Raw genomic sequence first — 25182 nt, forward strand, 5'->3', positions numbered from 1 at the left:
GGCCTGACACTCGTACAAATCTTAGTATCATCTGCAAATCGTGCCCCCAACACCTACATTTAGATCATTAATAAAAATAGTAAAGAGCATTGGTCCTAACACCGACCCCTGCGGGACACCACTGGTGACCGGTCTCCAAACAGATCCAAATCCATCTATAACTATTTTCAGCCTATGGCCTTCCAGCTAGATCTCAATCCAGGGTTAGGGACCCACTTGCAGTAAAAACCAGTTTCTCCCTAATTGCTCCACCAAAACCCCTTATTATGTTGAATACCTCTATCAGGTCTCCCCTTAAACTTCACTACTCTAAGGAGAAACAATCCTAGATTCTACAATCTCTCCACGTAATTGAAGTCCCTCATCCCTGGTTTCATCCCAGTAAACCTCCTCTGTACCCTCTCCAATGCCTTGACATCCTCCCTAAAGTGTGGTGCCCAGAATTGTACACAATACTCCAGCTGAGGCCTAACCAGTGATTTGTGAAGGTTCAGCGTGACTTCCCTGTTTATGTATTCAATGTCCCTATTTACAAAACCAAAGTCCCATTCACTTTCTTAACAAGCTTATCAATTTTCCCAGTCAACTTCAAAGATTCATGAATATGTACCCTTAGGTCCCTCTGCTCTTGCACCCCCCTTTAAATAGTACCATTTAGAGTCTACTGCCTCTACATGTGGTTCTTCCTAAAGTGAATCAATTCACACTTATCCAAATTAAATTGCAACTGCCATGTGTCTGCCCATTTCGTCAGTCTGTCTATGTCCTCCTGAAGTCTGCTATTATCCTGCTCACTATTTATGTTTCGAATTTTGGATACAATTGTGAAAAGATCCGCTTGGACTCGCCTCACCTTTAAACACAAGGACAGGCTAGACTTTCGTTACCTGGAGAAAAACCTAATGCTCGGCACAGGATAGCATTCAATGGAAGAGCGCACGCGCCGTATCAATGGCTCCGAACCCAGGGCTGGATTGTGGGCCCAGTGAGAGATTATTCCAATTTGACAGATTGGGGAGGACCTGGGACAAGTGTTTCGACTGCACAGAGGTAGGAATAGGATGGATTTTAGGCGGTTCTTCTTTTCCCAGTGAGTAGTGAGCCTCTGGAATGCGTTGCTGGCTGGCGTGGGGGTGCTGACTCTCCAGGGAGTCTGCCTTCTCCTTGGAGCTGGACCGATTTTTGGGCGGGGACAGAGGGCGTAACATATAAAAGGTAAGAGGATTTACAGTTTACTTTTTTACGATCAATGTGATCTCCTGGACCGGTTTCGATCACCTGAGGAGGTCAGGGAGGAATTTTCCACTGTATTCTATCCCATAAAGGCACAGGATTTTTCTCAGGATCTTTGTCTCTCCCAGGATATTCCATGGCTGCGGGCGGGGTGAGGGGGAGTAAGTGTCATTAATGATGCTCCAGCCATCACGAGTGAGGGGGAGGCTTGATGGACCAGCTGGTCTTTTACTGCCCGTCATTTCCGTTTATTCCTCCACATCCCCAGCTCGTCAAGGTATTTTCAATGAAGCGATCTTCACACAAACCCACACCTGGGGCATGCCTGCGTCCGTCTTTACTGAAACGAGTCTCAATGTCTCTGCGTCTTACATTATTCTCCTCTGAAGCTCAAGGACGCCAAATGTTGTTGCGGGCCTCTACTAGAATGTGCCTGAGAATTTCTAGTCCCGTCCAACCGTCGCTACGGGACTACGTGGCTGTTGTCTGCTTGAAGCACAAGAGGAGATGATTTTAAGCCCAGTAAATCATTGGGTGGTCTTAAGACAGTAAGCACACAGTCTTTCTACCTTTGCTTATAGGTCTATTGGATTCGGGGTTGTAGCTCAGTGGTATAGCGCCTGCTTTGCGTGTATAAATTTCTGGGTTTAATATCTAACACCTCCAACATTTATTTTTATCAGAATATCCCACAGAAAGACGAATCGTGCTTTCAGAGGGAAGTGAGTTCCAACTTCTGAGACAAACATTCAATTATCCCGGAGCAGGACTTCATCTCACGGTCCCCTCAGCAGCTCAGCTCATAACAGCCGCCGACTGACCAGAATTCAAAACTCGAACCATAAAGTGCTTGGAGAGAGAACCCAGGACCTCATACACGCGAAGCACGCGATCTATCACTGAGCTACATCACCAGATAGTGAACACCTCTAACTAAATATAAAAGGACTCAGTGCCTCACTTTCCTAAGGCCATCCGAGGATTTACTGGGCTGAAAAGCATCTCCTTTTGTACTCCAAGCAGACAACTATACCGAGGTATGCGGGCCTGATATATACTCAGAGACTCAGAGTAATGAGAAAGGGGGCGTTGAGAAATAAGACTGGGAGAGGGGGAGAGCCACCATGGGCTGTGCTGTAACCATCCTTCCGATTCGAGGGCGCAATATTCGAACGTTCCCGTTATCAGTCACTTTGTTTACGGTTGGACGGGACTAGAAATCCTCAGGCACATTGTGGCAGAGGCCGGCAAGAATATTTCGAGTCCCTGAGCTTCAGAGGAGGGTAAGGTGAGATACAGACAGCATTGAGTCTCATTTCACTATAGACGGATGCAGGACTTGCCCCAGGTGTGGTTTTGTGTTTAAAGATCACTTCACTAAAATCACCTTGACGATCTGGGGCTACAGACGGACATGATGTTCAGGAAAAGACCAGTTGGTTCATCAATCCTGCCCCACATGACCGGAGCATCGTGACCAGACACTCCCTACCGACACCACCCGCCCCACCCACCGGAAACATGTAATCAACTGGGAGCGGCGACAAACTAGAAACAAATCCAGGGTCAATAAGGAGGGGAAATTCTGGGAAATTCCTCCCCGAATCCCTCAGGCGATCGAATCGAGTTCAGTGGATCACACTGACCATGTGTAGGTTAACTGTAAAACCACTCACCTTCTATATGATGCGAGCTCTGTCCCAGTCAAGAACAGGTCCAGATCCATCCAGAAGGCAAAGAGAGAGAGTCAGCACCCACCACACCAGCCGGGAATGCATTCTAGAGACTCAGTACTCACTGGGAAAAGAAGAACCGCCTCACATCCAGCCTATTCCTACCTCTGTGTAGTCTGAACGCCGGTCCGCTGCTCCTCCCCGATGTGTGAAACTGGGAATAATCTATTTCTTCACTCAAGAGGGTGGTGAACCTGTGGAGTTCTGCACCACAGAAGGCTGTGGAGGCCAAGTCACTGAATATATTTAAGAAAGACAGATTTCAACACACAGAAGGCATCAAAGAATATGGAGAGAGAGCGGGAATATGGTATTGAGATAGAGGATCAGCCATGATCATAAATAATGGCGGAGCAGGCTCGAAGGGCCGAATGGTGATCCTATTTTCCCTGTTATTATGACTGGGCACGCTCTCCAGCCCCGGGATGGGAGCCATTTCAAAGGCGCGTGCGTGCTTCCATTGAATTTTATCGTGTGCAGAGCGTTCGGTTTTTCTCGAGGTGAAGAAACCCTTTCCTGTCCTTGTGTGTGAAGGTGAGGTGAGGACAAGAGGGTCTTTTCAAAATTCGAAACATAAAGCGTTTGGAGATGCCGGGTATTGAACCCGGGACCTCATACATGCAAAGCATGCGCTCTTCCACTGAGCTACAGCCCCACAAAAGACATCCCTCCACTTTAGAATAAAAAGTGGGCTTTCCGCTCTGTCTCTCCCGGACAACGCGATGCCCAGTCGTTCCACGTGCTCACAATGTTCACGGGGTTTCTGCTCCTCTTCACTTCGAAATTTCCCAAAAAAAATGTCAGCGGAAATAAAAAAATACAATTGCCAATAGTCAGTGACGAGGCTGAAATCCAACCTCTGAATCATAAAGTGAGATGGATGAATGACACAGCGTCAAACAAGAGCTGTGACTGCTCGCTCGACATTGCACTGTCACACATTCCGGTCAGTCGGCGGCGGCGATGAGCTGAGATGATGAGGGGACCGTGAGATGAAGTCCTGCTTCGGGACAATTCAATGCTTGTGGAGCCTCAGAAGTTGGAACTCGCTGCGATCAGAAAGCGAGATTTGCCTTTCCGTGGTTAATTCTGATGAAAAAATATCTTTGGAGATGCTGGGGATTGAACCCAGGACCTCATACATGCAAAGCACGCGCTCTACCACTGAGCTACATCGCCAGATAAAGCAAGCCGCTACCCAATTGAAGAAGAACTGATTGTCCTCATTTTATGAGACCACCCAAGGTGGGTCTGCCAGGTGATAGATTATTTCCAGTTCCACAGATTGGGGAGGAGCGGGGAACAGGCGTGAAGTCTGCACAGAGGTAAGAATAGTCTGGATGTTAGGCGGTTCTTCATTTCCCAGCGAGTAGGGAGTCTCTGGAATGCATTGCCGGCTGGTGTGGTGGGTGCTGACACATTTTATACTTGGCTTAAAATCGTCTAGTTTTCTGCTGCAACCAGACAATTTAAGATGAAGCATGCGGACCTGATACAACTGTGGGTGAACGGAAGAAACCAGGCCTCGGCACTTAGTCTAATGAGAAAGGGGGAGTTGAGAAGACAGGCTGGAAAAGGGGGGAGAGACTCCGTGAACCGTGCTGGAAGCATCCTTCCTATTTCAGGGCGCATTTTTCGAGCGGTCCCGTTATCAGCCACTTTGCTTACCGTTGGACGGGACTGGAACTGCTCAGGCACATTGTGGCAGAGGCCGGCAAGAATATTTCGAGTCCTTGAGCTTCAGAGGAGGGTAAGGTGAGACACGGACAGCATTGGGTCTCATTTCACTATAACGGGCCAGGTGTGAGTTTGTGTTTAAAGATCACTTCACAAAAAACTCCTTGACGAGCTGAGGTAAACAGAAGAAACCAGGTCTCGTCACTCAGAGAAATGAGAAAGGGAGCGTTGCGAAGAAAGTCTGGGAGAGAGGTGAGTCTCCTCGGGCTGTGCCGACCAGCATTTCTGTTTCAGGTCGCTGTTCTTCGAACTGCTCGCTGGACATTGCACCGTCACACATTCCGATCAGTCGGCGGCTGCTGTGAGCTGAGCAGACCGTGAGATGAAATCCTGCCCAGGGGCAATTTAATGCTTGTGGATACTCAGAGGTGAGAATTCGCGGCACACCGAAATCAAGGTTCGCCTTTCTGTGGGTTATTGTGGTGAGAAAATAGTTTTGGAGATGCTGGGGATTGAACCCAGGACCTCATATATGCGAACCACGCGCTCTGCCACTGAGCTAAATCCGCAGATAGGAAAGCGATTCAACGAAGAGCTGATATCCTTCATTTTATGAGGCAACATAAGGCTTTATTTCGGGCTTCAATTCATCTCCATTTCTGCTCCAACCAGACAATTAAACATGAAGTTTGCGGACCTGATATAATTGTGGGTGAACGGAAGAAACCAGGCCTCGGCACTCAGAGCAATGAGAAAGGGGGCGTTGAGAAGAAAGGCTGGGAGAGGGGGAGAGTCTCCTTTGGCTGTGCTGTCACCATCATTCCGATTTCAGGGCACATTTTTCGAACGCTCCCGTTATCAGTCACTTTGCTTACGGTTGGACGGGACTAGAAATGCTCAGGCACATTGTAGCAGAGGCCGGCAAGAATATTTCGAGTCCCTCAGCTTCAGAGGAGGGTAAGGTGAGGCACAGACAGCATTGAGTATAATTTCACGACAGACGGATGCAGGACTTGCCGCTGGTGTGGTTTCGTGTTTAAAGATCACTTCACTGAAAACACCTTGACGATCTGGGGTTACAGACGGACCTGATGGTCAGGAAAAGACCAGTTGGTTTATCAATCCTGTCCCACATGCCTGGAGCATCGTGACTGGACACTTCCTACCGACACCACCCGCCCCACCCACCGGAAACATGTAATCCCCTGGGAGCGGTTCCAAACCAGGAAAAAATCCAGGGCCACGAAGGAAGGGAAATTCTGGGAAATTCCTCCTCGACTCCCTCAGGCGATCGAATCGAGTCCAGTGGATCACACTGACCATGTGTAGGTTAACTGTAAAACCACTCACCTTCTCTATGATGCGATCTCTGCCTCAGTCAAGAACTGGTCCAGATCCATCCAGATGGCCGAGAGTCAGCACCCACCGCACCAGCCGGCAATGCATTCCTGAGACTCAGTACTCTCTGGGAAAAGAAGAACCGCCGAACATCCAGAATATTGCTACCTCTGTGTGGTCAAAACGCCTGTCCGCTGCTCCTCCCCGATCTTTGAAACTGGAAATAATCCATCACGTTTCACACCCACCATGGGTAGCCTCATAATCAGTTCTTCTTTACTTGGTTAGCCTCGGCTGCAGTCTGGGGATATAGCTCAGTGGTGGAGCGCATGTCTCGTATGTATGAAAGCTCTGGGTTCAATCCCCAGCATCTCCAAAAATATTTTTTCATCAGAATGACGCACGGAAATGTGAATGACGCTTTCTGAGCGCAGCGAGTTCCAACTTCTCAGGCTCCACAAGCATTAAATTATCCCGGAGCAGGACTTCATCTCACGGTCCCCTCAGCAGCTCAGCTCATAGCCGCCGCCGACTGACTGGAATGTGTGTCAGTGCAATGTCGAGCGAGCAGTCTCAGCTCTTGTTTGACGCTGTGTCATTCATCCATCTCACTTTTTGATTCAGAGGTTGGATTTCAGCCTCGTCACTGAGGAGTGGCAATTGTATTTTTTTTAATTTCCGCTGACTTTTTTTTTGGAAAGTTCACAGTAAAGAGGAGCAGAAACCCCGTGAACTGAAGCAGAGGTTGAACATTGTGAGCACGTGTGACGACTGGGCATCGCGTTGTCCGGGAGAGACAGAGCGGGAAGCCCACTTTTGTTATTCTAAATTTGAAGTAGTTCCGGTGAGGGGATGTAGCTCAGTGGAAGAGCGTTTGCATGTATGAGGTCCCGGGTTCAATCACCGGCATCTCCAAACGCTTTATGTTTCGAATTTTGAAAAGATCCTCGTGTCCTCACCTCACCTTCACACACAAGGACAGGAAAGGGTTTCTTCACCTCGAGGAAAACCGAACGCTCTGCACACGATAAAATTCAATGGAAGCACGCATGCGCCTTTGAAATGGCTCCCATCCCGGGGCTGGAGAGCGGGCCCAGTAATAATAACAGAGAAAATCAGATCACGAGTCGGCAATGGCTGATCCTCCATCGCAAGACGATATTCCCGCTCTCTCTCCATCCACTTTGATGCCTTCTTTGTGTAGAAATCTGTCTTTCTTAAATGTATTCAGTGACTTGGCCTCCACAGCCTTCTGTGGCAGAGAATTCCACAGGTTCACCACCCTCTGAGTGAAGAAATAGATTATTCCCAGTTTCACAGATCGGGGAGGAGCAGCGGACGGGCGTTCAGACGACATAGAGGTAGGAATAGTCTGGATGTTTGGCGGTTCTTCATTTCCCAGAGAGTACTGAGTCTCTAGAATGCATTGCCGGCTGGTGTGGTGGGTGCTGACTCTCAATTTGCCTTCTGGATGGATCTGGACCAGTTCTTGACTGAGGCAGAGATCGCATCATATAGAAGTTAAGTGGTTTTACAGTTAACCTACACATGGTCAGTGTGATCCACTGAACTCGATTCGATCGCCTGAAGGAGTCGGGGAGGAATTTCCCAGAATTTCCCCTCCTTATTGGCGCTGGATTTGTTTCTAGTTTGTCGCCGCTCCCAGGAGATTACATGTTTCCGGTGGGTGGGGCGGGTGGTATCGGTAGGAAGTGTCTGGTCACGATGCTCCGGGCATGTGATGCAGGATTGATGAACCAACTGGTCTTTTCCTGACCATCATGTCCGTCTGTAGCCCCAGATCGTCAAGGTGTTTTCAGTGAAGTGATCTTTGAACACAAAACCACACCTGGGGCAAGTCCTGCATCCGTCTATAGTGAAATTATCCTCAATGCTGTCTGTGTCTCACCGTACCCTCCTCTGAAGCTCAGGGACTCGAAATATTCTTGCCGAACTCTGCCACAATGTGCCTGAGCATTTCTAGTCCCGTCCAACCGTAAGCAAAGTGACTGATAAAGGGAGCGTTCGAAAAATGTGCCCTGAAATCGGAAGGATGGTAACAGCACAGCCAAAGGAGGCTCTCCCCATCTCCCACCCTTTCTTCTCAACGCCCCCTTTCTCATTGCTCTGAGTGCTGAGGCCTGGTTTCTTCCGTTCACCCACAATTATATCAGGTCCGCAAACTTCACGTTTAATTGTTTGGTTGGAGCAGAAAAGGAGATGAATTGAAGCCCAAGAAAAAAACTTATGTGACCTCATAAAATGAAGGAGATCAGCTCTTCGTTGAAAATCGCTTATCTCTGGGGATGTAGCTCAGTGGTAGAGCGCGTCGCTTCGCATGCATGAGATTCTGGGTTCAATCCCCAGCATCTTCACAGCTATTTTTTCACCACAATTACCCACAGAAAGGCAAATCTTGATTTCGATGTGCCGCTCATTCCAACCTCTGAGGCTCCACAATCATTAAATTGCCCCTGAGCAAGATTTCATCCAACGGTCTCCTCAGCAGCTCAGCTCACAGCAGCCGCCGACTGATCGGAATGTGTGACGGTGCAATGTCCAGCGAGCAGTTGGAAGAACAGCGACCTGAAACAAAAGTGCTGGTCGGCACAGCCCCAGGAGACTCACCTCTCCCCCAGACTTTCTTCGCAACGCTCCCTTTCTCATTTCTCTGAGTGACGAGACCTGGTTTCTTCTGTTAACCCAGCGGGTACGGTAGAATAGTGGTTAGTTTACTGGACGAATAATCCAGAGTCCTGGACTAATAATCCCGCCACGGCAGCCTGGGTATTCAATTTCAATTAATTAAAAATTGAATTAATTAAATAAAATCTGGAATTAAAATACTAGTATCAGGTCCGCAGACCTCAGGTATCTCCTATGCTTAAAAGAGGAAATGCTTTTCAGCAGAGTAAATCCTCGGGTAGCCTAAGGAAAGTGAGGCACTCAGTCCTTTCACACTTGGTTAGAGGTCGTTATTATCTGGTGTTGGAGCTCAGTGATAAACCGCATGCTTCGCGTGTATGAGGTCTCAGTTTCTATGCCCAAGCACTTTACCTTTTGAATTCTGGTCAGTCGGCGGCTGTTATGAGCTGAGCTGCTGAAGGGACCGTGAGATGAAGTCCTGCTCCGGGACAATTGAATGTTTGTGGAGCCTCAGAAGTTGGAACTCACTGCGCTCAGAAAGCGAAATTCGCCTTTCCGTGCGTAATTCTGATGAAAAAATATTTTTGGAGAAGCTGGGGATTGAACCCAGGACCTCATACATGCGAAGCATGCGCTCTACCACTGAGCTACATCCCCAGATAAAATCAATAGCTACCCAAGGAAAGAAGAACTGATCGTTCTCATTTTATGAGCCCGTCCAAGGTGGGTCTGCCACTTGATAGATTATTTGCAGATTCAAAGATTGGGGCGGAGCAGGGAACAGGCGTTTCGACTACACAGAGGTAAGAATAGTCTGGATGTCAGGCGGTTCTTCATTTCCCAGAGAGTAGTGAGACTCTGGAATGCATTGCCGGCTGGTGTGGTGGGTGCTGACTCTCTCTCTGCCTTCTCGAGGGATCTGGATCTGTTCTTGACTGGGACAGAGATCGCATCATATCGAAGGTTAGTGGTTTTACTGTTCACCGACACATGGCCACTGTCATGTCCTGGACTGGTTTCAATCGCCTGAAGATGTCGGGAAGGAACTTTCCAAAAATTGGGTCTGTATTTTTTTCTGGTTTGTAATCGCTCCCAGGAGATTACATGTTTCCGGTGGGTGGAGCGGGTGGTGTCGGTCGGAAGTGTCCAGTCACGATGCTCCGGGCATGTGGGACAGGATTGATGAACCAGCTGGTCTTTTCCTGTCCATCATGTCCGTCAGTAACCTCAGCTCGTCAAGGTGTTTTTTGTGAAGTGATCTTCAAACACAAACTCACACCTGGCCGTCTCTAGTGAAATGAGACTCAATGCTGTTCGTGCCTCACCTTGCCCTCCTCTGAAGCTGGAGGACTCGAAATATTCTTGCCGGCCTCTGCTACAATGTGCCTGAGCATTTCTGGTCCCGTCCAACCGTAAGCAAAGTGACTGATAACGGGAGCGTTCCAAAAATGCGCCCTGAAATGGGAAGGGTGGTTACAGCACAGTTCAAGGAGTCTCTCCCCACTTTCCCGGCCTTTCTTCTCAACTCCCCCTTTCTCATTAGACTAAGTGCCGAGGCCTGGTCTCTTCCGTTCACCCACAGTTGTATCAGGTTCGCATACTTCATCTTTAATTGACTGGTTGGAGCAGAAAACTAGATGATTTTAAGCCCAGTATACAAAGTGTCAGCACCCACCACACCAGCCGGCAATTCATTCCAGTGACTCACTACTCTCTGGGAAATGAATCTCTCTGCCTAATATCCAGACTGTTCTTACTTCTGTGTGGTCCAAATGCCTGTTCCCTGCTCCTCCCGAATCTGTGCAACTGGAAACAATCGATCACCTGGCAGACCCAACTTGGGTGGTCTCATAAAATGAGGACAATCAGTTCTTCTTTCCTTGGGTAGCTATTGATTTTATCTGGGGATGTAGTTTCGTGGTAGAGCGCATGTTTCGTATGTATGAGGTCCTGGATTCAATCCCCAGCATCTCCAAAAATATTTTTCATCAGAATTACGCTTCGCGTTCCAACTTCTGAGGCTCCACAAGCATGAAATTGTCCCGGAACAGGATTTCATCTCACGTTCCCCTCAGCAGCTCAGCTCAGAGCAGCCGCCGACTGACCGGAATGTGTGAAAGTGCAATGCAGAGCGAGCAGTCCCACCTCTTGTTTGACGCTGTGTCATTCATCCATCTCACTTTATGATTCAGAGGTTGGATGTCCGCCTCGTCACTGACTATTGGCAATTGTATTTTTTTTATTTCCGCTGACTTTTTTTTTGGAAAGTTCAAAGTAAAGAGGAGCAGAAACCCCGTGAACTGAAGCAGAGGTTGAACATTGTGAGCACGTGGTATGACTGAGCATCTCGTTGTCCGGGGAGATGGTGCGGAAATCTCAATTGTTTATTCTAAAGTGAAGCTAGTTTGGCTGTGGGGATATAGCTCAGTGGTAGAGCGCATGCTTTGCATATATGAGGTCTCGGGTTCAATCCCCGGCATCTCCAAACGCTTTATGTTTCGAATTTTGAAAAGACCCTCTTGTCCTCACCTCACCTTCACACACAAGGACAGGAAAGGGTTTCTTTCCCTCGAGAAAAACCGAACGCTCTGCACACGGTAAAATTCAACGGAAGCACGCACGCGCCTTTGAAATGGCTCCCATCCCGGGGCTGGAGAGCGGGCCCAGTCATAATAACAGAGAAAATAGGATCACGAGTCGGACATTCGGCCCTTCGAGCCTGCTCCGCCGTTAGATATGATCATGGCTGAACCTCTATCTCAATACCCCATATTCCCGCTCTCTCTCAATACCCCTTGATGCCTTCTGCGTCTGGAAATCTATCTATCGCCTTCTTAAATATATTCAGTGACTTGGCCTCCACAGCCTTCTGTGGTAGAGAATTCCACAGGTTCACCACCCTCTGAGTGAAAAAATAGATTAGTCCCAGTTTCACAGATCGGGGAGGAGCAGCGGACGGGCGTTCAGACGACACAGAGGTAGGAATAGTCTGGATGTTCGGCGGTTCGTATTTTCCCAGAGAGTACTGAGTCTCTGGAATGCATTGCCGGCTGGTGCGGTGGGTGCTGACTGTCTTTTTGCCTTCTGGATGGATCTGGACCAGTTCTTGACTGAGGCAGTGATCGCATCATATAGAAGGTGAGTGGTTTTACAGTTAACCTACACATGGTCAGTGTGATCCACTGAACTCGATTCGATCGCCTGAAGGAGTCGGGGAGGAATTTCCCAGAATTGCCCCTCCTTATTGGCGCTGGATTTGTTTCTAGTTTGTCGCCGCTCCCAGGAGATTACATGTTTCCGGTGGGTGGGGCGGGTGGTGTCGGTAGGAAGTGTCTGGTCACGATGCTCCAGGCATGTGGGACAGGATTGATGAACCGACTGGTCTTTTCCTGACCATCATGTCCGTCTGTAGCCCCAGATCCTCAAGGTGTTTTCAGTGAAGTGATCTTTCAACACAAAACCACACCTGGGACAAGTCCTGCATCCGTCGACAGTGAAATTATCCTCAATGCTGTCTGTGTCGCACCTTACCCTGCTCTGAAGCTCAGGGTCTCGAAATATTCTTGCCGGCCTCTGCCACAATGTGCCTGAGGATTTCTAGTCCCGTCCAACCGTAAGCAAAGTGACTGATAACGGGAGCGTTCGAAAAATGCGCCCTGAAATAGTAAGGATGGTGACAGCACAGCCAAAGGAGTCTCTCCCCCTCTCCCAGCCTTTCTTCTCAACTCCCCCTTTCTCATTAGACTAAGTGTCGAGGCCTGGTTTCTTCCGTTCACCCACAGTTGTATCAGGTCCGCATACTTCACCTGAAAGTGTCTGGTAGCATCAGAAAACGAGACGATTTTAAGACAAGTCTAAAAAGTGTCAGCACCCACCAGACCAGCCGGCAATGCATTCCAGAGACTCACTACACTCTGGGAAATAAAGAACCGCCCAACATCCAGACTATTCTTCCCTCTGTGTCGTCTGAACGCCTGTTCCCCGCTCCTCCCCAATCTTTGAAACTGGAAATAATCTTTCACGTGGCAGACCCACCATGGGTGGTCTCATAAAATGAGGATAATCCGTTCTTCTTTCCTTGGGTAGCGATTTATTTCATCTGGGGATGTAGCTCAGTGGTAGAGCGCATGCTTCGCATGTATGAGGTCCTGGGTTCAATCCCCAGCATCTCCATAAAAATTTTTCATCAGAATCACGCACGGAAAGGCGAATCGCGCTTTCTGAGCGCAGCGAGTTCCAACTTTTGAGGCTCCACAAACATTAAATTGTCCCGGAGCAGGACTTCATCTCACGGTCCCCTCAGCAGCTCAGCTCACGGTCGCCGCCGGTTGACCAGAATGTGTGACGGTGCAATGCCGAGCGAGCAGTCCCAGCTCTTGTTTGACGAAGTGTCATTCATCCATCTCACTTCATGATTCAGAGATTGGATGTCCGCCTCGTCACGGACTATTGGCGATTTTTTTTTTTTATTTCCACTGACTTTTTTTGGAAAGTTCAAAGTAAAGAGGAGCAGAAACCCCGTGAACTGAAGCAGAGGTTGAACATTGTGAGCACGTGGAACGACTGGGCATCGTGTTCTCCGGGAGAGACAGAGCGGAAAGCCCACTTTTTATTCTAAAGTGGAGGGGCTTTCTTCGTGGGGGTGTAGCTCAGTGGATGAGCGCATGCTTTGCATGTATGAGGTCCCGGGTTTAATCCCCGGCATCTCCAAACGCTTTATGTTTCGAATTTTGAAAAGACCCTCTTGTCCTCACATCACCTTCACACACAAGGACAGGAAAGGGTTTCTTCACCTCGAGAAAAACCGTGGGTGGCTCTGAGAAGAGCCGTTGGGTTCAGATGGTCACAAGTTGCACTTAATTTTTTATTTCCTTTTGCCCGCTGCTTTCTTCGGCTTTGCTGACTTCGGCTTGGGCTTGGCCCTCGGTTTTTCCACCTTCTTCGCCTTCGCCTTCACTGTCTTGGGGGTCTTGGGCTTCTTCGCCGCCGCTTTCTTCTTAATTGGTGATTTCGCCGCCTTTTTCGTGGTCGATTTCTTAACCGCTGGTTTCTTGGCCGTTAATTTCTTGCCGGCTGTTTTTTTGGCCGCTGGTTTCTTTCCGGGAGATTTCTTGGTCACTTGTTTCTTCACCTTCTTCACCACTTTTGCCTGGGTTTCCTTCTTAGCGACTCTGAAGGAGCCCGAGGCGCCCGTGCCCTTGATCTGCACCAGGGAGCCTTTTTCCACATTTCTCTTGATACTTAATTTGATCTGGGACCGGAGCTTCTCCACATCCAGGCCTTTGGTAGCCAGAACCTTCTTTATCGCGGCCAGGGATATCCCCTTGCGATCCTTGCAATCCGCCACAATCTTAAGGATCTGTTCTCCCAACGGGGGACCGGTGGACTTGGGTCTGGGAACCGCCTTCTTCTTCTTGGGAGCCTTGGGTGGAGCGGCGGCGGCGGCAGGAGGTGCCGTTTCGGCGGCTGCAGTGTCTGTCATGTCCGGGACTCTGTCGAAAATCTCTCTGACAGTCAGAGCTGGGGCAGAAATGAAACGAGAGGCGGCGGCACAGAGCAACTTAAAGGCACAGAGCGGACGGGGCGGAGACATCCTGCTGTCAGCTCCCGGCCCCTCCAGCCTCTCTGTGTTTCTCTCTCCTCTTAAACTCCCAGATTCCAATTCAAATCGGGCACTCCAGAGTCCCAGACTAGCCCCTTCCTATCTCTAACACCGGTATGTTTGCTGTCGATAAACTTTCACCGGAATTAAAAGCACCAGTTTCGATTTAAACCCGTTTCATTGCTGCACTGATCGCGCTCTCTCACCCGATCGCTGACATGATCTTCGTTTTTCGGCTGAAATCTTGAATTGATCTGAAACTTTACCTTAAATTTCCACTTCGGAGCTCGGCAGGGGAGGAAGGCGATCCTTTGACAGGGATTTTTTTTAAATTTTACTCAAAATAGACTTGGAAATCCGGCGATGAGACCAGTCAGACAAACACAGTGACATTAATCTAACCCGCCCGCCCCTTTAACACACTCTCTCTGACACAATGTTCACATCTTCACATTCACAGGACAAACTGTTCGCCAGATTGACAATTCCCGGGACAGGCTTTCCTCCCCGCTCGGCCTGTGCTGCAGATTCTCGGGGGTTAGTTGTCGTTTCCCAGCTCAGTAACTGTTAAACACTCTGAGGCCAGCGCTCCTCACAGTGTCTGGTCCCCAGATTCAGGGACAGGAGACAATCACAGCTGTGGATGTGATAATCCATATCTGGTTTTACATGATTATATTATTCACACTCAGCAATATGTTTGGTTGAGACGATAATACAAATTATCCGCTCTGGGCTCCTCCAGTCTCTCTGTCTTTCTCTCCCTCCTCCTAAACTGACTGACAGACAAAAGTAACTGGTGTCCTATCCGTCCCATTCTCAACACCCAGAGACGGCCAGTTGCTGAATAAATTCAACATTCACTGGCAGTCCAGTGTCAGACAGTTACAGGCTGTTTCTCTCCACCTTTCCTTACTGGACTGGAGACTGATAAATGAACCGTCAGACCGGCTCATACATAATAGAAGGGACAGTGACCGTCTCACCAACAGCACCGGAGGTCTGTTCACAGACACAGAATCAGTCTTTACCTTCCAACAGGGTGTTCATATTACGCTCAATAACACTATCCCGCTTTCATGTACAGCGCTAGAGATAGAGAAATACAGACGGACAGATAAAGAGACAGACAGAGACAGGCACACAGACAAAGTATCATTCTCACACTTCCTCTCAGTGTGTCCGTTTCACACTCAGCAAACAGTATCCCACCTTCGTGTACAGCGCCAGAGAGATACAGACAGTCAGAGTATCAGCCATACGCTTCCCATCAGTGTCTCTGTATCACGCTCAGCAGCAGTATTCCACCTTCATATGTTGTACAAAAGAGAGAGAGAAACTGACCTGCAATGTCCCGTTTTCACCCAGTAACAAATTGGAAAATTCTCCATTCCAATTGCCATTCCATGCTGGAGTGACAGATGATGCAGTCTCATCTCTCACTGATATTATTTCAGAGACAGACACATTATTAATCCCACTCTCAGGGACAGTGTCACGCATTTAACCCTCTCTTGCGTGTTGTACCCTCTGCAATTTTGCAGCTCAGGGCCCTTCTCTATTTCTCTCAGTGACCGTGAGTTTCATTCCGATTGAAATAAACTGGGACTGTTGCCGTCAGATATTAATCCTACACGGTCCCAGCAAATACAACGACTCCCACTTTCCTCCCATGTTTCTCCAGGATTGGTTCGAGGAATCCGTCCTCCAGTTACGGAGTCACAAGTTTCTTTATCAGTAAAGGGACCAAGAATGAACAGAACCAATTGGCTCATTTCAGAGCCGCCCACTTTATCTCTGAAAGACTCTTTTCCATCAAAAGATACCGAGAGAAACAGCAGGGATGGAAACATCTAGTTTAATAGTTAGAGATTGTAAAGTCAGTCTGGATTCCAGCATTAGGCACTGGTGGAATCCCATCTGTTTTCCATTCTGGTGCCTGTTCCTGCACTGCCTGTGGACCCCATTCCCTCTGACCTTTCCCCCAGACCCACTTCCTTTGCTCAGACTCTGAAAAATTCCAATTGGGGAAAGTTTCCATCGATTTTTGTATTGGGAATTAAACCAGATATCTGCGCATGCGTGACTCAGCCCCGCCCCCTGCGCTGACACGTGGGGTGCAGAAGAGCGCATGCGCGCTGCCCTCCCCCAGCTCGGCCTGTGGGCGCCATTCCCTCAGTGAGCGGAAGAAGATGGTTTAAAACAGCCGGGAATGGAGAGATCACGGCCCCCGGGGGAAGGGAGCAAAGAGCAGCCTCGTTACAGCAGCTCATCGCTTCGGGACCGTGTCCGCAGATGGGCTCAGAGATCGGCATTGAGTCCGGGGGAAGGTCAGGGGGAGTCCGGGGGCTGTTTGTAAGAGGCGGAGTGGATCAGGAACTGGTCCCGGAACATGGAGTGAGCGGGGGAAGGGAGAGGTCATTCTCGGGCTGTGTGTGAACAGGGTGTGTCCAGGGTAAGGGGGACAGAATGGGAAGAACCTGCTATTTAAAATCATTGCTGCTTTCTCTCCCCAAACCAGTAGTGAATGTTCCTGGTTTAGTTCCAGTCTCACCCTGTTTATTGTTATTGGACAGTGAAGACTGGAAACAGAGCTGGACAGTGAGGATGTGGGGAGTTATACAAAGAGCATCTATTGCAGGCATCAGGTGAGAAGTGTGAAGGACACATTTTAAACAACTGCTGTTATATTTCTATTGAACGGTTATTCCCCTGGGAGAGGGAATTAGAATCCTGACCTGCACAAAGGTCCCTGCCCCATCGGGTAGTCCCATTGATGGATCAGTGCAGGGGTTGGATTGAGTCTGGATGTCAATAATTATTGTAAAACAGCCCAACACACCTGGTGTGCAGAAGCTGAGTGCTGCAGTCCTGCAGTGGAGTCAGACACTGACACTGTTTGTATGGCTGGTTTTCATAATGATCATTCACAGCGATATTAAACTGATCACTTTTGTATTTTCTACCTCACTGGTTCTGGAGTTAAAACAGTTACTTTTTTCTTCTGACAGAAAAATACTTGAAGGGCCAAGAATCAATGTGATGCTTCCTGCACCCGAGGCACAAGGAACAGTGCAGCCAGCTCCTCACACACAGTAAGTACGTTATCATTCAGAGAGACACAGACAGGTCATCAGTTCCACATTCTCAGACAGCAGAAGTACTCAGTCCCAAACTGATCCCAAGATCCGGAGACACATTTTCAATCCAACAGGGAAACAGAGCAGGTGAGGCAGACGCTGTTTCCATTTCACCCTCACTCAGTTCCACTGAGAGGGAGATACTAAAATCCCAGTCCAAAGTCATGCTTTAAGATTGTCAATCCCACAGTAGGTTAACAGTAGCTACGAATTAAATATCAGATAGAAATCACACATGGTGCCCGATTGAAAGGTAGAGAATGAATTATAATAATATAACCGGAGATTCAAATTGAATACGCGACCAGAACTCTCTCACACATGTGAGTTTAATACATGCAGTATCCATTCGAATAGTGCAGCATGAGATACAAATTGCATACAGGTCCAAAACTCTCATACAGTGTCAGATTGAGAAATGCTGTGACAGCGTCACATGAGAAACAAATTAGATACCAGTTTATAATACACTCATAGTATGAGATTTAAAGATACAGTATCAATTCTATTCGTGCAGACTGAGATAGACATTACACAGCAGTCCAAAAATGTCACCATATCAGTTTGAAAGATACATTATCATTCAAATTTGTGTTCACAGAGATACAGAATTAATCATAGCCCAAAAAGCACACACAAGTTATCTGTTTAAAAATCTCCAGCATCAAATCCTAAAGTGCATCCATATTTACCAATTAAGTAATGAGAAAAACTATTTAAACATTAAGATAGTAAAGCTACAGTATGGAACGCAATAATATAAACTGAGAGAATAATTATACACAGACACAAAATGAATCCCACACTCGCATACCGTACCAGAGACTGACACGTGCAGATGGAATCCCAGACTCTCACACAGTACCAGACACTGACAGATACCGAGTTCATCCCACACTCTCATAAAGCACTAGAGACTGACAGGAAAAGTATTAATCCCACACTCACACAAGCTACCTGAGACTGAGAGATACAGAATGAATCCCAAATGAACATACAGTATGAGAAACTGCATATATGGAAATAATTCAACAAACACACAGTACTAGGGAAGGTATATGCAGAGTGAATCCCACACACAGCACGAGAGAAGGTATATACAGAGTGAGTCCCACACACAGTACTGGAGAAGGTATATACAGAGTGAATCCCACACACAGTACTGGAGAAGGTACATACAGAGTGAATCCCACACACAGTACTGGAGAAGGTATATACAGAGTGAATCCCACACACAGTACTGGAGAAGGTATATACAGAGTGAATCCCACACACAGTACTGGAGAAGGTATATACAGAGTGAATCCCACACACAGAACTAGAGAAGGTATATACAGAGTGAATCCCACACACAGTACTAGAGAATGTATATACAGAGTGAATCCCACACACAGAACTAGAGAAGGTATATACAGAGTGAATCCCACACACAGTACTAGAGAATGTATATACAGAGTGAATCCCACACACAGAACTAGAGAAGGTATATACAGAGTGAATCCCACACACAGTACTAGAGAAGGTATATACAGAGTGAATCCCACACACAGTACTAGAGAAGGTATATACAGAGTGAATCCCACACACAGTACTAGAGAAGGTATATACAGAGTGAATCCCACACACAGTACTAGAGAATGTATATACAGAGTGAATCCCACACACAGTACTAAAGAAGGTATATACAGAGTGAGTCCCACACACAGTACTAGAGAAGGTATATACAGAGTGAATCCCACACACAGTACTAGAGAAGGTATATACAGAGTGAATCCCACACACAGTACTGGAGAAGGTATATACAGAGTGAATCCCACAATCACATAGAGTACGAGATTGTGACAGGTACAGAATCTATCCCACACTCACACACAGTACCAGAGACTGAGAGATCCCAAATGAATCTCACAGTCACCTACATTAGTACAGGCTGAGTTACACATAACATACCAGTCCAAAAATCTCATAGTGTCAGATTGAAAGATACAGTATCAATTCGATTGGTGCAGACTGATCTACACTTTATGAACAACTACAAAAAACTGATACAGATTCAGACTCAGATATACAGTATTCCATTCATGCAGACTGAGCTACACATTATATATAAGTTCAAAAATGTCACCATATCAGTTTGGAAGAGACACTAAATCTCAATTGTGATCCCATCAATACAGATTTAATAGAAGTCCAAAAAGTGGCCACATTATCTGATTATAACCTACCGCATTACATTTTAAAGTGTATCAGTATCTACCAATAAAAGACTGGGAAAAATATTCATACATTAAGGGATTAAAAATAAAGTTTTGAACGCCATACTATAAATGGAGATAAAATTTACATAATGATAATGAATGAATCTCACACTCAGATACAGTGCCAGAGACTGACATATACAATGAATCCCACTCACACTCAATGATGCTCACACAATGTACCAGTGACTGACAAATCTAGAATAAATTACCACACTCACACACTGTAGCACAGATTGACAGATACAGAATTTATATCACTCACATACAATATCATAAATTCATAGATACGGAATGAATGTCTCACTCACATACATCACCATAGATTGACAGAAACAGAAAAAAACCCTCTCACACACACACAGAACCAGAGACTGACAGATGTAGCATGATTCCAAATTCACACACAGTTCCAGAGACTGACAGGAACAGAATGAATCCCACACTCACAGACAGTACCAGAGACTGACAGGAACAGAATGAATCCCACACTCACACACAGTACCAGAGACTGACAGGAACAGAATGAATTCCACACTCACAAACAGTACCAGAGATTGATAGACACAGAATGAATCCCACATTCACACACAGTACCAGAGACTGACAGTTACACAATGATTCGCACACACACACACACACACACACAGTACCAGAGAGTGACAGGTACAGAATGAATTCCACACACAGTACCAGAGAATGACAGATACAGAATGAATCCCACACTCACACACAATACCAGAGACTGAGAGATACAGAATTAATCACACACTCACACAAAGTACCACCGATTGACAGATACAAAACGAATCTCAGATTCATGTTACTGCAGACTGAGTTACACATCAGATACCAGTCCAAAAATCTCAGTGTCAGATTGAAAGATGGAGTATCAATTCCATTCGTGCAGACTGAGCTACATATTATATAAATTTCTAAATACTCATCCAATATTATACTGAAACATACAGTATCAATACCATTGGTACAGACTGAGCTATACATTACATACCAGTCCAAATCATCAAGGAATATCAAATGAAATATTAAATTATTCGACAGACACATTAATAAAACAGGGAAAATCAGAATAGCTTGAGTGCCACAAGGGGATGCACAAAACAAACTCACAGGTCACGTCAGTGAAATGCCAGAAATATTAAATGATAACTTTGCCTCAGTATTGACCCGGGAGATTAACAGGGTGAACATGATATTGGAGGAAGAGGTCAATAAAGAAATCAAGACATTTAAGTTGAAAGGGTGGTTAAACTCCTGGTCCAGATGGATTGCTTCTGCACATATTAAATGAAGCAAAGGAAGAGATAGCAGAGGCACTGTTACATATATAGAAAAAATCATCACAAAAAGGAATAGTGCCAGAGGACTGGATGACAGTTAATGTGATTCTTATATTTTAAAACAGGAGATAGAACAAATCCAGGGAACTATAGACCAGTTAACTAAAGGTCGGTGGTAGGAATGATCATGGAATCCTTTACTCAATGATGCAATAGAAAAACATCTAGAAACCGAAAATATAATAAAGAATAGTCAGCACGGATTTCAGAAAGGGACAGTTTAACAGAAGGTTTGACAGTTTAAATTACAGTTCAACATAACTTATCTGCTTTTCAATTCTATTCCTCCAGAAATAAACCCCAGTGCTGTGTTTGCTTTCTGTGGCCTCATCAACCTGTGTTGCTACTTTTAATGATTTGTCAATCTGTACCCCTAAATCCCTTTGCTCTTCTACCCCATTTAAACTCTTATTTTCCAAGCAGTATGTGGCCTCCTTATTCCCCCGAGCAAAATGAACCACCTCACACCTTTCCATATGGAAATTCAATGGCCATTTACACCGCCTTTCAGCAAGCTTATTAAATCTTCTTGTATTTTGTTGCATTCTTCCTCAGTATAGGCAATACCCCCAAAATTAATTACAAGCATTTAACACAGCATTACAACTAACGTTTGTTCGAACAAAATGTTTTCCATTCCCAGTTTTTCTAAACCCCACCCGTGCAATATAATGTGAAGAATGAGTTTATCTTCTGTCCCTCTCTCATCTGTAAACTTCAATGACCCGGGGTTTGGGGACATCTACTGGCCGGAAGCAGAACTGCAACAGTTCGGAACAAATTGCTGAAACCGGACAATGTGCAGTGTGAGCGTGTTTGTGATTGGTGGCAGGTATTAAATCTGATTGGATATTTGAAGAATCCAATCAGAGAGTTACAGCTAATAATTATTGTGACCTCACTCCCAATGACCCAATCACAATCATTGCCTTCCCCCATCCCTCATTACCATAGGGCTGTGCGGCTGCCTATTTAATCCGAGCTCGGAGCGGATTTGGGTCATTTCTGGGTCTGAAATTGAGTTTGAAAATGCCTGAGGACAAGAAAGCAGCTCCCAAGAAGGGCGCCAAGAAAACCTTGAATAAAGCACCAGCCAAGGGCGGCAAGAAGCGGAGAAAGTCGAGGAAGGAGAGTTACTCCATCTACGTCTACAAAGTGATGAAGCAGGTTCACCCCGACACCGGCATCTCCTCCAAGGCCATGAGCATCATGAACTCCTTTGTGAACGATATTTTCGAGCGCATCGCGGGTGAAGCTTCCCGCCTGGCCCATTATAATAAACGGCACACCATCAGCTCCCGGGAGATCCAGACCGCCGTGCGCCTGCTGCTGCCTGGGGAACTGGCCAAGCACGCCGTGTCGGAAGGGACAAAGGCGGTGACCAAGTACACCAGCTCCAAGTAAAGCTCCACAATCTATTGGAAAAAATTAACACAAAGGCTCTTTTAAGAGCCACCCAAAGTCTCTCTGAAGACGCTGTAACGACACCTCTGCATGGAATCATTTTACTGTAGATAGTTTGATATTAACTGTCTCTCTATAACTCATGTGCTATTGTAATTTCTCTTCAAATCTGGAAGATTCTCATCATCACTGCCCGTTATAATCTGTGTGTCTCTGTTTTATTTGGTCCCAATAACCAAAAACGTCTCCATAATCCTCTCATTTCCAATCATATTCCGCCCTTTTCCCCGCGTCTGCACCTTCACAGCCGTTTTAAGGCGGTGGATTAGACTTCAGTCATTTTTTTCTCCTTTTCACGTTTGTTTGTTCATTATTCGGGAATATCACTTTCAGAAACGCAATCCTTTGTAAAGCAGCAACCCTGAAAGGGACTTCACACCGAGGACAGAATAGTCTAAAGGCTCTGTCACTGTTCGACTTCTTACACCAGGAGTCTCGGCTCCGGTTTCGATCGCGCTGCAGCTCCTGTGAACAGGGATCAATCCACAATCTGTGGTTTGTTACTTTTACAAAGATTGAGCTGGAATCTGTCCCGTTACAAAATGGGACTTTATTCCCGCCGGATTGAAAGCGAACGGTGAATGAAGCCGGATTTTAACCGGATTGTAAAAAATTCTGGAAGTTGTGACGGGAAATGTGGAATAACAGAGTGTAAGGAGAGAGATTTTTAAATCTTTGTCTTTACGCGACATTATTTACTAAATCCGCTTCTTGTGTTACAAATATATTGGCGGGCTTTTCAAATTTCAAAAAAACGGTTCAGTTCGGTATTTTCCGCGCTTTTCTCAATACCAGCTATTGATTGGTGAATAAAACAGCACTCTGATTGGGCTGTTCGGTGAACCAATGAGATTGAGAACAGATGCACCAATCACAATTGCCCCCACTGTACTCCTCCAGAAGGTATAAGAAGGGCGAGTGCGGGAGGATTTCTTCATTCTTTGTGAAAGTGTTTGTGAGATTGTGGAAATGTCTGGAAGAGGAAAAACCGGCGGTAAAGCTCGGGCCAAGGCCAAGTCTCGCTCATCCCGTGCTGGACTGCAGTTCCCTGTGGGCCGTGTTCACAGGCTCCTGCGAAAGGGGAACTACGCTGAACGTGTGGGTGCCGGAGCCCCGGTCTATCTGGCTGCTGTGCTCGAGTATCTGACGGCTGAAATCCTCGAGCTGGCCGGCAACGCGGCCCGGGACAACAAGAAGACCCGCATCATCCCCAGACACCTGCAGCTGGCCATCCGCAACGACGAGGAGCTCAACAAGCTGCTGGGACGGGTGACCATCGCTCAGGGCGGGGTGCTGCCTAATATCCAGGCCGTGCTGCTGCCGAAGAAAACCAGCACTGTGAGCTCCAAGAGCAAGTAAAGCGGCCAAGATTTAATCTGATAACCCAAAGGCTCTTTTCAGAGCCACCCACTGTATCTATGAAAGGGCTGGTTACTATCTGTCGGGTCAGGATTTAATTTCATAAGGACTTGATTCCGATTCTGGAAACGAACAATAATTTCTAAAATACAAATGATCCATATCGGTCTGTTGCAGTACTCGCTTCCGGACCGCAGATGTCGCCAACCTCCAATAGATTGAAATTTGCAGTTTGTCTGGTGAATGAGACAAAATACCGGAACCGTTAGAATTGTCAACTGGGCGGGTGGGATACAAAAATACCACAGTCGCTAATTATTAGTGTTCCGTCGTCGGATAACACTGGCTCAGTGTGTTATTTTACCCAGATTTGTACAACAGATGCTGACTAATGTGCTGTTCATTGTATCAGCGATTGCTGAATTAAGAATGTGAGTGAAATTTGTGTTTGGATGTGAGTGAGGTATTTATTCTGTCCATGTCTGTCTGAAATCAGCTGCCCCCCTTTATACATTTCCCATTTAAGCAAATTTCTCACGGCCCTGCCATTTCAACCCAGGAGATCACAGCTCTTTCCATCGCCGATTTGGTGGCTCTGAAAAGAGCCTTTGTTGCACTTGGTGCTGAAGCCGGGTCGGGTTTAGGCGCGCTCCCCGCGGATGCGGCGGGCCAGCTGGATGTCTTTGGGCATGATGGTGACTCGCTTGGCGTGGATGGCGCACAGGTTGGTGTCCTCAAACAGGCCCACCAGGTAAGCCTCGCTGGCCTCCTGCAGGGCCATGACGGCCGAGCTCTGGAAGCGCAGGTCTGTCTTGAAGTCCTGAGCGATCTCTCGCACCAGGCGCTGGAAGGGCAGTTTGCGGATCAGCAGCTCGGTGGATTTCTGGTAGCGCCGGATCTCCCTCAGAGCCACAGTGCCGGGTCTGTAGCGATGAGGCTTCTTCACTCCGCCCGTGGCTGGAGCGCTCTTCCTCGCCGCTTTTGTAGCCAACTGTTTGCGAGGAGCTTTCCCGCCGGTCGATTTACGCGCTGTCTGCTTGGTCCTGGCCATTTTCTGAACTGATCTCAACACAACCTGAGACACAGAGACTGTTAATACGACAGCTCTGTGGCCGCCTTTTAAAGTGTCAAATGGGATCCGCCCCTGGCTTCTGATTCGCTGACGACCAACACCCTATCAGGGAGTGACCGTCCCGGGCCTGTGATTGGCAGGTTTGAACAGAGCTCTGACAGTCAGACCGAAACGGCGGGAGGTATTGGGCCCCAATTGGCTGAGCTGAAATTAATCATCAATTTCAAAAAGCCCGCCAATTTCAGAGCATCAAATAACAGTTTCAAGAAACTCATTTCCCTCCATCAGTTTAAGAATCT

At 47.0% G+C, this 25182-nt stretch overlaps 1 protein-coding gene and 7 non-coding genes across 8 annotated transcripts; 5 read left to right on the forward strand and 3 right to left on the reverse strand.

The window, feature by feature from the left end:
- Positions 1–3549: 3549 nt before the first annotated feature.
- Positions 3550–3621, reverse strand: trnaa-ugc (transfer RNA alanine (anticodon UGC)). Its single transcript has one exon. It is a non-coding gene; the product is annotated as a tRNA-Ala (tRNA).
- Positions 3622–4073: 452 nt separating this feature from the next.
- Positions 4074–4145, reverse strand: trnaa-ugc (transfer RNA alanine (anticodon UGC)). The gene has a single exon. It is a non-coding gene; the product is annotated as a tRNA-Ala (tRNA).
- A 4138-nt stretch (positions 4146–8283) lies between these two features.
- On the forward strand, positions 8284–8356 carry trnaa-cgc (transfer RNA alanine (anticodon CGC)). The gene has a single exon. It is a non-coding gene; the product is annotated as a tRNA-Ala (tRNA).
- Positions 8357–9212: 856 nt separating this feature from the next.
- On the reverse strand, positions 9213–9284 carry trnaa-cgc (transfer RNA alanine (anticodon CGC)). Its single transcript has one exon. It is a non-coding gene; the product is annotated as a tRNA-Ala (tRNA).
- Positions 9285–11040: 1756 nt separating this feature from the next.
- Positions 11041–11112, forward strand: trnaa-ugc (transfer RNA alanine (anticodon UGC)). Its single transcript has one exon. It is a non-coding gene; the product is annotated as a tRNA-Ala (tRNA).
- A 1616-nt stretch (positions 11113–12728) lies between these two features.
- On the forward strand, positions 12729–12800 carry trnaa-cgc (transfer RNA alanine (anticodon CGC)). Its single transcript has one exon. It is a non-coding gene; the product is annotated as a tRNA-Ala (tRNA).
- A 465-nt stretch (positions 12801–13265) lies between these two features.
- Positions 13266–13337, forward strand: trnaa-ugc (transfer RNA alanine (anticodon UGC)). Its single transcript has one exon. It is a non-coding gene; the product is annotated as a tRNA-Ala (tRNA).
- A 10032-nt stretch (positions 13338–23369) lies between these two features.
- On the forward strand, positions 23370–23811 carry LOC137316741 (histone H2A-like). Its single transcript, XM_067980599.1, has one exon. The coding sequence runs from the start codon at positions 23422–23424 to the stop codon at positions 23809–23811; it is 390 nt and encodes a 129-aa protein (XP_067836700.1). The 5' UTR covers positions 23370–23421.
- The last annotated feature ends 1371 nt before the right edge of the window (positions 23812–25182 follow it).

Source organism: Heptranchias perlo, unplaced genomic scaffold, assembly GCF_035084215.1.
Source record: "Heptranchias perlo isolate sHepPer1 unplaced genomic scaffold, sHepPer1.hap1 HAP1_SCAFFOLD_60, whole genome shotgun sequence".
Lineage (NCBI taxonomy): Eukaryota > Metazoa > Chordata > Chondrichthyes > Hexanchiformes > Hexanchidae > Heptranchias > Heptranchias perlo.

Bases quoted from the DNA above. Each gene is read 5' to 3' on its own strand.
- LOC137316741 (XM_067980599.1), top strand. From the start codon at position 23,422: ATGTCTGGAAGAGGAAAAACCGGCGGTAAAGCTCGGGCCAAGGCCAAG.